Here is a 14,429-nt window from a genome sequence, read left to right on the forward strand (position 1 = left end):
CACAGTACTGGAGGTGTGGCCTCACCAGTGCTGAGTACAAGGAGATGATCACTTCCCTAGTCCTGCTGGCCACACTATTCCTGATACAAGCCAGGATGCTATTGGCCGCCTTGGCTACCTGGGCACACTGCTGGCTCATGTTCAGCCAGCTGTTGACCAACACCCCCAGGTCCTTTTCCACTGGGCAGCTCTCCAGCCACCCTTCCTCAAACCTGTAGCATTGCATGGGGTTGTTCTGACCCAAGTGCAGCACCTGGCACTGAGCCTTGTTGAACCTCATACAGTTGGCCCATTGATCCAGCCTGTCCAGATCCCTCTGTAGAGCCTTCCTACCCTCCAGCAGATCAACACTCCAGGCCAACTTGGTGTCATCTGCAAACTTACTGAGGGTGCACTCGATCCCCTCATCCAGCTCAAACTTACTGAGGGTGCACTCGATCCCCTCATTCAGATCATTCAGTGTCAGTCCAAAGAGGATTCACCCCTCTAAAGCGAGCGGTAAACTAGCCTACCTGGATGTCAATGGGTTGCCTACAGATTTTATCAGGATGAGCAGCTTTGAAGTCAGAAAGCTTCTCCATGTCCTTAGATCTTGCTTTATCAGGCTTCTCAAACCACTCTGTCCATTCTACATCTGGAGACAAGTGCAAACAAGAAAAGTCATTTGAAAGTCAAGCTTAATGAAGGCAGCAAAAATGCATGAAGCATAATATGATCTCAGATATCATTCACTAGTTTCTTCACTGATGATCTGATTCCTGCCTCTTCCTGCCAGTCTGTCAACCGCTTTTAATGATGCTGTGAAGTGTAACCAGTCAAAGGGGAGCGGAGTTATTAAAAGCTACATAATTGGAGTATGCAGTATAAGCATTATTAATAGGTATGGATTTTGGATCTGTGTCCTCCTTAGCTGCCTTTTCTGATCTTTAGATCAAGTTACGACCAGTTACTGTATGTTGTCTGAAACATGGACATGATGACTATGCAGTCAAAAGAAGAGGTTGTGTGTGATCTCTTAGATCATAAGAGATGGAATTTCATACCCAGTGCCATAAAGGAAAAAGGATCCCAATTATTTAGAGAGTCCTGGAGACAATTGGGGAAGGAATCTGTGTGTGTTCTTTACTTGGGTTAGCAGCGACGTAAATAGCACCTAGCAAGTCTGCTCTTCCCAAATGGAAATGTATTGCAATAAAAAGGATGATTCACCCTATTTGTCAACTGTCTACTACTGAGTTAAATGGCATACAGACCTCTTACCTTGAACCCACTCACTAGTTGAAGAGATGTTAAAATGTTCTCCATTCTCAGCTTTGAATAGTTTGAATACTTTGGCCACAGCTGACCCTTTGTGACCTGTAAAAAAATAAACATTGGTAAAATCACTGAATGCAATCGATAAAAGTCAGAATTGAAAAGGTAATGGTCCGTGTGTGTGTTTGCATATTTTGGCTACATTATCCAGAACTAGCCCTGCACAGCTTCCAGAAAAAATTACTGATCTTGGAATGAGGCTTCAGACACTTTTTATAACTACTTGGACAATCAGGAGGAAAAATCTTCAAAAATCAAGAGAGGATAAAAAAACCAATGATTTGTAATATATTGCTATTTTTATTTGATGTTGTAGCAAGCTATGTTGTTAGCTGCTCTTGAAAATGTCATGAAAAGACACAGACTCAAAAGTCTTCAGCTTGCAAGAAAATTGTTTTGCAGGAGTATTTGAGGCTACCAATACAGCATACACTGATGAAATTTTCAGCTGGTGTGAACTGGGTTTGTTCCATAGCTTTGCGTCTAAGAGAGGCAGTGTCTGAGCTCAACGGAGTTACATGGATTTACACTGGTGCAGGATCTCACCTTTTATCTCAGGGTTTGGATAACCTAGGTTATACCCCACTCAGCTGCTTCAGCTGCATTAATGGGAAGAAGCAATATATACAGAGAGCACTCAATTAAATATGTCTAACCATCAATTGCTCCCAGCTTCGATTTAATGCCATGTCAAGTGAAAACACCATTGACCAAATTAACTCAGCCATAACTCCAGTAACTTCTAGAAATAATGTCAAGCCAGCATTTTGTGCATGAATTACCTTGATATTCAATGTGGTCTTCAACAGAAGAGGAGGGATTTCCTTTAACAGTAATAAAACTCCATGGGTGCCTGTAAAATGAAAGTGAGAAATAATCAAGTTATGTCATGTATGAGATGCATATTTTTTATAGCCTAATGTTCTTGCATTTCTCAGGGGCACCACATTCAAAACAGTCTGATTAGTGTGACAGGCAGCTTGGTTAAAATGAAAAATATCTTAACACTCTATATTTCTTCAGTAAATATATCAAAAGAGAAGGAAGCTCAAAGACAAATCCCCGCTTAATACACTCCTATAACAAGTGTGTTTCTCTTTTAAATGATCGTTTAAAGAGGGTTGTGTGTGACAGACCCATAGGACACCAGTAACTCCTTGGGGAGCCTGAAAATCTTACTTTTGTGTGTGTGTGTGTGTGTGTGCATGCATGCATACTAAAGAATATGGGAAGAAAAGCCACTCCTGCTTAAATAAATTTAGCTCATGCTGAAACCTTGTATGTCGCAATTGTTTTTGGAATGACCCATGAGAATTTCTAATAGACAGACTGGCTGGCAAAGGGCAACAAAAAAATACCTAGATAGTCTCCGGATATCTAGTTTCCTTATTTTGAACATTGAACAGGGATAAAGGTTTATGAGTCTGAATTGTCTGTTCAAATCTGATCCTATATCAGAAGTAAGTTCATTACTGCCTGATGGTTATTGGTTGAGTAGGTTCAATAGCTATCAGCAACATTGGAGAATGACCACATGGATGAGTAAGCAATGGAGCCAGAGGCTAAAGTGCCTCCCAGCCTTGGAGGTGAACCCAATTAGTGGGGGTCAGGAGGGAGTTTTATCTTCAAAATAGAAGAGGTTCAGGCATATCTGCTCTTAATGACTGACAGAATAACAAATATGCTTTTAGGGTGGCAGGGAGACTGTCACCCCGACCCTGAATTTAGCAAACAGTCCCACAGATTAAATCATGTCTCTATAGGTATAAATACCCAGTGATTTCAATTGCATCAAGATTCACCCCTGAGTCTTGCAGGTCACCTTACATTTACCATCTGCTGGTATAAGCAAAGTTATAAACCACTCTGGGACTTCAGAAGAAAACATACTCAGACATTGACAGATAGCCACTAAAACATGCACAAATCACCACTGGTGTGAGCTGGGCTTTGCTGGGTTTTGCAGGCCCGGGCTTTGGGGTCGGCAGGAGCAGGCTCCGGGGAGCACTGGTACACCCGTGCCGTGCCGAGGCCCCACGCACACACCGGACACGGCTCCTCAAGGGGACGCGGTCGCAGCGGCGCGTCCTCGGCCCGAGCACAGGACAGGCTCAGCGGAAGCTGCCAGCACAACTGCCTCGGGAGCCTGCCAGCGAGCCAGATGCTCCTGCTGGAAAACTTGCCTGTGCGCCAAGTGCTGAAGGCACTGCCAGGCTGTGATCTCCACCCAGGGAGAGAAGGGGGATGGGGGCAGGAAGGACACTTTATCATTCAGTAGGCAAGATAGATCTTTTTTTTTTTTTTTTTGGTCACTAAATTCAAAACAAATGACAAAAAAGATGATGGCCTCAAAATAATCTCAAAAATAAACTAAAGAATAAGAAGCTATCTAGTTCTGCAACTCAAGATTTGGCCCCACTTCATATGTTAAAATACTTGTTTCTCCCAGTTATTTTTTCACTAAAAATAGTTTCAGTCATTCAACCCTGACACATAAGGACACATGCAATCTGTTTGGGCTACATGAAATGAAGGGACCAGTAAGTCCAGGGCCAAACCAGTGCTATTTGGGTGGGATTCCAAAGAGAAGAGCTAGGTCATCAAGTGCAGAAAGGCTTTCTTTTAATTTATTACTAGAAGGGAAAAAATAAAAGCTTATACTTAAAGAGGAAACTCGCTTTTCAAAAGGACAAAAATAGAGGAGGAATGCAAGATTTTTCTTTCATTCCTAATGTTCTGGACTCAGAAAATAGGCAACTGAAAGAGATTCCAGGAGCACAGAAACATTTTTGGATAAATCAGCACTGCTCATTGGCTCTGCTACAGAAAGGGGGAGTTGCACAACTTCACAATCTGGTTGAATATGGAGCAACTGGAGATAGATAGACAGGAATTTGTCCATATAAACCCCACCACCACCCCAGTCAGAAAACAACCCAGTCCATGGCTGAATAGCCTGACTCAAGTGGCACCTCACAAAACACGAAATAGAAATTTCCTAAACCAAATGACAGCCTGGGGCTTACGCTGTTATTGTCTCAGGGATGCCCACGGTCAGCCCCAGCCATCAGCAGGGAGCTGAGAAGATCTGACAACCAGGATTCGGCAGGACCAGCCAGCAAATGCCGGCTGCCAGGCAGTGAGTAGTGAGAGCGTGTACACGGGTGTGTTAGAAAGAAAAATCCATCCACTTTCCTCTCTCAGAGCCTTCCTTTGCCATACAGGTTAAAGCATGTACGTGTGTGTGTGTAATTTTCTCATCCTGAATATTTTTTTTCTAAGATCTTCCAAAAAAAAGCACCTGTCAGGTGTATACAGCCTTATTCATAGTTACAGATCTGTCTGAAATGTAAACCAATATGTCTATCTCTTGTTACACTAAAGTGAAGTGGAAGTTCAGTTTGCATAAGGAGGAAAGCTTGGATATATCTGACAAATCTGCCTGTCTTCCACTCTGCCATCTAACTGCCTTTGTAAATCTGGTCTCAGCTGCCATCCAGACAATGTTTTTTTTAAAAAGCTGATGAACTTAAACCCTGAGAACACTCAAAAAATACAGTCTTTTAAATGGTGCACCAAGATGCAGGTGTTTTTCCACATACCAGTATGCCAGTGGGAGAAAATATTTACCAACTACTACCACATTATGGTACCCACAATGTCCCTATTATTTATAGAAGGAAATGTTGTAGTATTTCTGATAACAGCATGGCAAGGATTAGCTTTTTGACTGCAAACAATAGCGATGTTGAAAGTCGCACTTCCATGGATGAATTTCTATGGTATTTCCATTATAAGCATTTATAGCAAAGAAGTGAGAAACTAGCATTAAAACACCACAGCAGCCTAAAAACATCAAGTGCAATTTACTTTTATAAACATATGCGAAACCCATCAATTTCTTCCTGTAGCACAATTGGAAAAAAAAAAGTATAATGTTTAAAAATCTTTTTCTGTTTCCCAAATTTCAGTCTTTGAAAAGAAACCCAGCAGGCTGCTGGGCTTTAATATGGGTTCTGGGTATTTGAGAGCAAGCACTGCACTGATGGAGATAGTCTGGCTTTGGAGGCTATTTCTGCAGCCTTGCTTGATTCTTTGAAATGCATTATCTGGTGCACAGGAGTCCATGTAATATTTGACACAACCTCTTCATCAGCCACCCCAAATCTTACTCCATCTGCACGTGCCCAACTGACACTTGTCTGTTCCCACAGGCTGCTGTATTGAATCACTTCTCCCCACAAGGCAGATTTTTTTTCATGTTCTGCAGTGACCTTCTTAGTGCCTCTTAAAAAAAAAAAGCCTACATAAATTCAGATAAACACAAAAAATATAATGGCTACGGTTGGGTAAATAGCAAATATTCTCAACAGTGTGTGTGCCAACATAGACACTGTATTGGCCACAGAAGTATTTACAGTCCACAGCATAAATTCATGCATGCTAAATTCCTGTCCTGCACGAGTCCCTGAATATGTATTGGACAAGCTGAAGAATATGCTGTATGTATGTCTATATGTATTTAGCCAGGGTTACATGGCTATTATTCTATCCTCCTTAATGTTCAGCCCATCCAATCCACCGTGTGTATGTAGAAATGCTTCTTAAATCTTTGGGGGATGGCTTGAAAATAAATTGGAATAAGTAACTTGTGGGAACAATATCTTGGAAAAACATCTATTTTAATGTGAATCATACGCTATTGCTCAATCTGCTAATAAAAATACCCAATATAGACACTGAGTGCATCTTAAACTATCTAATTAACTGCTAAAACTTCACATTGATAAGTTTCCCTCTTCTTTTTTTTCCATGTGAAAGAACTTTGTGCCTTTGAGAGAGTGGAATTATTTGGACATCTCAGGAGCATAATAAAGCCTCTGTGCTGGGAGAACTGGCAAGACTGGCACATACCTAAACCCAAGGTGGAGGAAATGCTTGCTGCCCAGTTTGGTCATTGCTTTCCTGGCCGAGTCGTCCAAGTTTCTGGATCCTTCATCGTTCACTGCAACCGACAGGATCATGCCATTCGCAACTTTGCGCAAATACTGGGCCAGGCGTATGCTTTCCTCTTTTGCTCTGTAGGTATCAAACCTAAAATGATAAAAACATCCGAAAACATTTACTTCAGTAAATTATCGCAGCTTTATGTACTAAAAACCAAGTGCCATAAAGAAATAACTCTTTTTTATTGTTTACAGAACAGGGTATATTAGGGGTTTCTGTTAAGCCGAACTGATTAAACTCTAGTTGACAGAATAGCGAGGCACTAACACTACTCACTCTTTGGTTTTGGAGATTACTGATCTAGAAAGAATTGTATATACATGCAATAACACCCACTTGAACAAGATGCTAAAATGCGTGTTTCTGAACTTGCTGAGATGCTGTCCCCAACCTGTTCCCAAAGATCCTCACATCTAGACAGTTGAAAAATCACTCACCGATCTGAATGGACAACTGCCCCCGTCTTTGGGTCAATAACATGGACAATGACACCCCGATGGCCCCAGCTCCTTTCAAAGTAATATCCGCCTTCTTCCATGCCACCAGGATGAAGAGTTTTGTTCAAGAAAGTCCAGGACAGCTTTTTCTTTCCGTGGATCTCAAGAGTGCCACCCTTACTTACTCCAAGATACTTCTGCCCAAAGTAGGGATTCGGCTGGCTGCCGTCATCCGCTCTGCAGCAGGAAGGGAGGAAAGGAACCAGTTTTGGGTTTGTATCTGACAGTCAAGGAGCCTCTCCCCTTGTTCTGCTATGGGCCAAGGAGAGAAGTGTCGTGATTTGCAATGCATTTCTTTCAACTACTCTAAGAATCAGCAACTGCCCATATTGTACAGAAAATAAATTATTTGAAATAATACTAGCAATTACTGAAGACCAGCAGCAACCTGGAATGAAAATTATACATGTTATATTCATTATATCCAGGCCAGAGGAGGCCTGAAGCCCAGACTGAATGACACATTTGTGTTTTTAAATTCTGGAGGAAGTTAGGAGCCTAACCAGGCGCTAAGAGGTCTAGCGGTTGTTAAATATGAGTTTGGCATCCTTGAAATTCTAAGAGATCCTGTAGCAATCTGGAAGACATAAATGTATTATCCTTTGGCTCACCACTCTCTTGCAGAAAGAAAGGATGTTTAGGGAGGAGAATTTTCAGAATAAAAGAACTCCTCGGGTTTTAAGCCTATTCTGGAAAATCAGCTTGAGTGGTGGCAAGGTGCATGCTGATTTTCTGGCATGCCCAAATACCCCAGTGTTCATCTCCCAGTAGGATTTGAAAACCAGAACCAAAACTGCATGAATTTTTTACAGGCCATTTAAATTGTTTAAAAAGCTACTGAACTTTCCACAGAGCACTGAAGATAAGTATATCTGAGAAAATGTAATTTTAAGGAACGTTTTTGTTCCCTGTTGTGGAAGAGAGATCCTAGAAGGTTCCAACATAATATTTTATCATGCATACGTACCGCCCATATAAGATGATAACCACATTGCTTTGGTAAGGGCACATCTCACTGCCAATATGTAACTCTCCATCATTTTCAATGAGTATATGTCTAGTACGCAAAATGATAGGCTGCACATCGTCTTTAATGACCAGTTTTCCTAAGTAGAAAAGGTTATAACATTTACTTTAACACACAGCAGCTCATCAGCAGTTGTGATACCATTGTGCTAAACCCAGTGCTGGGCTCTCATCTCAATTTTTGAAAAATTCTGCCCATCCTCCCTAAAACAGCTCTCAATACAAATCCTAAAGACATTACATAGTTTTTATTCAGTCCAATTCTTGAAGAATGCAATTAAGATTTGCATGGAAGAAGACTCATTCAAAACTGAGACAGAAATTCAGAGCTAAGATGAATAAAAGCTATTCATGCTAGCAGTCACAGCAACACTATGACTCTGTCCTGACAGACAAAGAGGCACATATGTATCTGCCCTGTCCCGAGACCCTGAGAACGTAACTATTGCAGTATGATGTTATCGGGACAATGATTTAGTAAAAAAATGTTTTTGAAGCAAATCACAGAAGTAGAACTAATGAGTATACTGAGGTACTTTTGTAAATTCTCCAGAAAGGACAGCAAATAGGTTGATTATAATGACTAAAGAACTGATAGCATCTCGGCTACCACCCACCCTTGCACCAAATTAAAGCTGGGTTTGTCCAGTAGCCACCCAGTTCTCAGCAAGAGGCAGGAAACTCTCCCAGCGCGAGACAGAGTGATTTAAATAGCACAGTGGAAACCACACTTCACCCAGCCTTGCCACCAGCATGTTTTACCTCCGTCGGTGATGTGGATAGAGTGGACAGTTGCAGAAGAAGAGAGAAGGAGCTTCCTGCCGTTACGGATTTCAATGCGGTTTTCTTTGTTGTGACCTGGGTTCCAGTTTTCTAACTCAGGATCCTTATCAGGACATGTGACAGCTTCTTCTGCTGGGTAGAGATGGAGAGTGAAGACAATTACTGTTTGTTCAGCACAAGACAGAAAGCTCCATATCTGGGCGTCTTTACAGTATCATTCTCAGTACCTGCCTTTGCCAACTCCCTGGAACACAGCAGTATCTCAGTGCAGCAGAGTACATGTGGGTCACGACCACAAGAAAACAAACAACAGCTTAAGCTGTATGCTTTTCTGTTTTCTAGAAGCATGGAAAAACCCACTACCTGATGCAAAGGAGCCTTGCAAGGGATGCAGTTTCCAGAAAACTACTGAGAAGAGGCTGTAACTGAGCCCTTCCTGCAGTGACATCAGCTCCGTTCATACCATCCAGACACAAAGCCTTTCACAAGCCCAGGGAAGATGTTGATGAAAGGATAAAACAATTACGACCTGTAAAAATGCCCCCAAAATACCTGCAAGGTTTGAAAAGCTTTGTTTAATGTAAAGATGTTGAAATATGTTTGCATACTGTGTTTTCACTGGAGATGCAAAGTAAAAGTGCTCAAACTAACATGAAAACACCGAGCACCAAGGAAGACCAGTCCACCCAGTAACAGAGAGCAACAGGAATCTCACAAGAGAGAGACTCTGGGTTTGTGAGCTTTTCCAGGCAGAAGCAATAAGGATTCATTCACTTTGGGTTCACACATCACCGGTCTCCACACACATATTTGATTATGGGCTGCCATGACGTGCTAGTCTAAACGGCTCTCATACCAAATCCAAGAGTCTCATGTTTTAAGTATTTACTTAGAGATAAAATATTTTCCTGATATAATCTCACTCGATATGTGAGCCTCACATCTTACTCTAATCAAAAAAACTGCGAGTGCGAGAGTCCCAGTGTGATGCATATTTTCTGAGGATAGAAACCTTTCTAATCCTAGGAAGCTGAGGTCAGTGGAAGTTTGAACAATGAGCCCTTTGCCATCAGAAAGGGTTCAGAGTTCTCACCAGCTCTCCAATTATTATCCTTTAAAACGAAAACACCATAGGAAAACTACAGGATCCACAAATCAATGATAATAGACATGGGATAAACACCTTGACTTCAGCAGGGTTATACCTCTGAAACTTAGTACAGTAAAGTTGGGTGGGTTTTGCCCCACAGATACTAATGCATTCAGTTAATGGAAAGGACAAGGCTGTGAATCCATGCAAGGAAACATGTCCCAGTGCTGGTGTAGTTGACAGCGAGCTGTTGTGTGCTGCCACTGTGAAACTTGGGGGACATCTGTAATTCCACAGCAATAGAAACAAAATCTGTCCGTCTGCATTCAGTTTCCTCTCAGATTCCTCCACCAGCTTCATGTCTGAAGAAAACAATAGAATTGGACCAGCCACTGCCTTAATGTCTCCAGAGACCCATTAAATACCAGCTATTCAAGGTAAGCAAGGGACATTTCATGTGGACAACACATGCCTTGGCTCTCTGCAATCTTTTTCCATATACATGAAGTGATCAAATCAAAGAGGGCTAATAATCTACCAGGTAGCAAGTCAAATACTGATAAACATCCAGGGCCTGATTTTGGTACCACTTGTGCCAGCTGAAAACTGGAAGTATATCAGTAATGTCAGAGGCACTCAGTAATTGAGGAAAATAAGGAGCAGTTTCTGGGTTCCTACCAGAAGACACACAGAATTAATAAGAGTTGGAAAAGAGAAATACTTCAGGCAGGAAATGGGACTTGCATTGTAAATAGATGTTCAAATTTAACTGTAATACACACTGATAAAAAAATTCAAAAAAATGAGCTGTATTCCCATAGGAATAAGGATAACAGAAAAATTTGCTCATGATGAGAAGCTAAATAAAACCAAAAGAATCGATTCAAATGTAGAGGTATAATTTATCAACTAGATTAAGTGGACAGGATAAAAGCTTGTTCATTTTTCCATTTAATTGGCTATGCTAGTGTCCAAACAAGCTTCCTGCAGTCTCAAAACATGACTTGTGCCCCCCAAATTCATTATTTAGAAACAGAGAGGTAGACAGTGAAGCCTAAGAGGAAATCAAGAGGAATTTATGCTGATGATTGGGATGATGATCAGCAAAAGCCAACACAATTCAGAACAAAGGATCCAAATTCCCAATTTCATTAACCAATTCATAGCAGAGAGCAGTAGCCGTATGCAGCACCCGCATCTGCTGCGCCAAGGACGCCGGAGGGCTGATCATCTTCTGCCAGCTGGTCCAGCTACCTTGCCAGCTTGGACTATTACTCTCATTGTCATATTTTAAATAAGAGTGAAACTTCTACCCAGCACAAGGAATTAACTGAATGTTTTGCTTCTTGACCAAAAGGGCCTGAGCACTGCAATGAAAGGTTGCTTCATGCAGCTGCAGCATTTGGGGCAAGACATATGGTCTCTTTGTTTTAAACAAATACAAACCCTCAAATTAACTCTATTTAGAATATTTATATCCAGCTTCCCTTTTCCCCTTTCCCTAACCTCTTAGGAAAAGGGCTGCTTGGAAGAGACAAAACCCAAGGGGCAGGGATGTCCCACCCCAGAGCTTTTTGCTCTCCACATCTGGGCTTGGGCAATGGAGCAAAATGCTCGCCTTCACCTCCCACAGCCACAGCTATTAGGACCTGAGGTTTCTTTTGTTATTTTTTTTGTGGCAGTTTGTTGGATTTGGGTTTGTTTTAAGAACGCGTGGCAGAGTCTGAGGGATTCCTGAGGGTACCTTCACCTGCTCAGAAATTTCAGCCTTTGCCACTCCAGCTGCCCTCCATCGGCAGTATTGGCACATCAGAAAACTGCTTTTCTCCTGAGCTTTCTCACTCCGTCCTTGACTCTTCTTATATGAAGAAGAGTGAAAAGCTGCTCTATCTAAACCAGCAATGTCTTTATTTAAAAACAGTGTTACAAACAATGCCCTTTTCCCCATGGCAGGAAAACTTACCTGTGCTTACAGAAGAGATTACAAACAGAAGAAAAATGAAGTTTTCAGCCAGATACTTGGAGGTAGGTAAAGCCATTCTTCAGGATTTTTAATTCTCTGGATGGATACCTGTGAAGAAAGAATATCAAGCAAATGTCACCTTTTTTTTGTTTTTTCCAGCTCATGTGAAAACCATTCACTGCACAAAAAAAGGTTATATCCAGCTTTATGCCAGCACACATCCACTCCCATCCAGCTCTATGGCTGAGAGCACCTTCGCACTTCTTCGGGACCAGCCTGAAGAAATCAAGGGCAGCTCCTCACCCTTTGTTTGGTTTAGGATAAACCCACTTGGGAATCCAAATAGGCACTCAGAAAGCAACGACCAGATGTAACCGAAAACGCCTTAGGAATGCAGTATAAACACATCCAGTGTCAAGACTCTCTAAGGATGAATATTCACATGTGCAAGAAAGTAATGAAACACAACAGAGAAGGCGTTTGCAGAGTGACAAATTTTCATGAAGTAACCTTTCAATGGCACCTCTCTCACCCCGTACTACCCACGCATTTTTAGCAATGGTGTTTTGTGCACCCCCAAGATAAACCGTACTCACACTTCCAGTCTGAAGCACGCAGTTTCTTAGATTTCAAATCCAAGAAAACATTGTCTATTTAATGTGCCAGCCCAGAATTTTCTTGCAAAACCAAAAGCTGCTTTTGAAACCAGTCTACCTAATGTTGTTTTTGTTTCTTCAGTAGCCAACCCCCAGCAAAAACAAACAAGCAGTGTCATGAAAGTCAAAGTTAGAATTAATGTGATTCTCTCCAGCGATTGATTCTGCAGCTCTGCCCTGTGCTCGTGACCATTTATTGACATGCATATTCACACTGAGGCAAGGACACCCACTTCTGTAGGTGTCAATGCTCTGTAGTCATACGGCACTGTTTAAAATTCACGTGTAGTCCTTGGAGCCATTAGGTTTTACCATGTAAGCCAGTATCTAAGGAATATTGAAGAAATTTATTTGTAGCTGTCATGTCACATCACAATGATGAAATAGGATAAACGTATGCATCGCACAGCTTGCTTAGACGCAAAAAAAGGAATTGAACAAAACTCCAGGGTGCCCCAATTTCTTTAGGGAAAAAAAACATGTTATTTTTCATGTCACTTGTTAATATAAACCAAACAAAAAACACGAGAAAAAGATACGCAAGAAGCCAGGATTTAGTCTGGAGCAAATTTTACAGTGTATATATGCAAAACACGTGTCTGTACTTTTCATAAAGGTGATATAGCTCAAAGTGCAACGATATGTTCAAACCATATGTAATCCAATGATTGTCTTAAAAATAGCATTAGAACCAGATTTGTCAGGAAATATTCCAGCAGGAAAATGTTTGCTTGTTTTGGTATAGTGTATTTGACAGCCGTTAGCTCTGGAAACAGCATAGACTCAGGGCTCGGTACAGTCTATCAGGTGCTGAAATGCTGTTACAGAGCAGTAGAAAAGAGGAATGCACTTAGTAACGCTATAACTTCGAATGATATACGTTATCAGAGAGCAATACCGTCGCCATGGAATGTGTGCCAGAACCAGGCTGCACGTGTCTGACATTTTAACAGCATTAACCATCAACGTTTGATAAGCCAGGGCTCTTTTAAAGGAACGTTATTAGACGTATGCCCGAAGTACAGCAGTCACCGTTAAAATGTCAAGATTTATTAGCGATTATTACACAGCCTAATCTGCAAACCCAATCACTAGATTCTGCTTTAACGACAGAGGAAAAACTAAACGAGTGGTAATACTACAGGATGGTCAGTACAGATAAACAGTGTTTCTTATAGCGTGGACACAGCTGCATGTTAGTGTTGCATAAAGCCAGATTCCAACTGGTAAGGTATTGGCCATAAAATACAATCAGATGATAGAGTTCACAGAAATAAAAAGAAGGGACTGAATTTCTGACAGTGATGGCATGCATTTGCTCTCCTGTTGCTTCATAGGTGGCAAAGAAATTTCTTTGCTCTGGCCCATTAAAAACTCAGAGGAGCATCTCTGCTCCATCCACCTCATGATCGTCTTTTGGACAGTAACCTATAGCAAAGTGGGAGGAAATAAGTGTAAGAAATTTCACAGCCTTTGCTTTCTTTAAAGCCAAGAACTGCACAGTACTTACCATCAGGTTGTGCAAAATGGCTTCTGCTATTACATCCCCGGTTGCTCACCAGGGACTGCTTCCCTGATTACATCCATCTTCATCAGCAGAGATCAAAACAAGCAATCAGACACTGGAAAGTCATGTCATTTTTGGAGGTGTCAGCTGTTTGCCAGGCTCCAATGTTTCTGTAGTGTCTGATCTGCCACAGTCCAAAGAAAATCCTGCTTATTTTGTGACTGAGGTAGGGTGTTTGATTCATCTCGCAGCGAGCCCGAGTTCATTGCCGTGTTAATATTAACTGGCACTCGGGTTGGAAAGGCTGAGAGCCGAGAGGGCCAAGAGGATCCAGCTCCTCTGATTCAGCTCTGACTAACACGCTGCCGGCAAAACGCTGCTCGGAGGGTAATCTCAGGAATTTTCCTTCAAAGGCTCTCAATTAAGCATCTTTCCCAAATATTAGACACAAACAGTGACATGTTTGATTTTGCTGTTAAATATAAGAGGAGGAAGAGATAGTGACTCTTTTCATTAATGTCTCCTGCTGGGGAAGACTCGGGAGCAGTTATCTCCTGCCAGCCAGCCGTTTCATTAGCTCAGCGCT

At 41.7% G+C, this 14,429-nt stretch overlaps 1 protein-coding gene across 3 annotated transcripts in view; it reads right to left on the reverse strand.

Annotated features, from left to right (window-relative positions):
• The window catches only part of CEMIP (cell migration inducing hyaluronidase 1), a 115,248-nt gene that overhangs the window by 45,304 nt on the left and 55,515 nt on the right, over positions 1-14,429 (reverse strand). The window contains exons 1-9 of one of the 3 annotated variants that reach the window (XM_087743681.1): positions 13,847-13,994; positions 11,681-11,788; positions 8,607-8,759; positions 7,786-7,924; positions 6,759-6,995; positions 6,229-6,408; positions 2,097-2,167; positions 1,261-1,356; positions 513-634 (exon numbers count right to left, since the gene is read on the reverse strand). In XM_087743681.1, the coding sequence (XP_087599807.1) occupies positions 513-634; positions 1,261-1,356; positions 2,097-2,167; positions 6,229-6,408; positions 6,759-6,995; positions 7,786-7,924; positions 8,607-8,759; positions 11,681-11,756 (1,074 nt within the window). In that variant the 5' untranslated portion in view covers positions 11,757-11,788; positions 13,847-13,994. Of the gene's footprint in view, positions 1-512; positions 635-1,260; positions 1,357-2,096; positions 2,168-6,228; positions 6,409-6,758; positions 6,996-7,785; positions 7,925-8,606; positions 8,760-11,680; positions 11,789-13,846; positions 13,995-14,429 lie in introns of those variants that run through there. The other 2 variants (XM_087743682.1, XM_087743680.1) reach the window with 2 other exon arrangements.

The sequence above is a fragment of the Nipponia nippon genome, unplaced genomic scaffold, assembly GCF_047370975.1.
Source record: "Nipponia nippon isolate SJK-2023a ecotype South Korea unplaced genomic scaffold, ASM4737097v1 scaffold_9, whole genome shotgun sequence".
Taxonomy (NCBI): Eukaryota; Metazoa; Chordata; class Aves; order Pelecaniformes; family Threskiornithidae; genus Nipponia; species Nipponia nippon.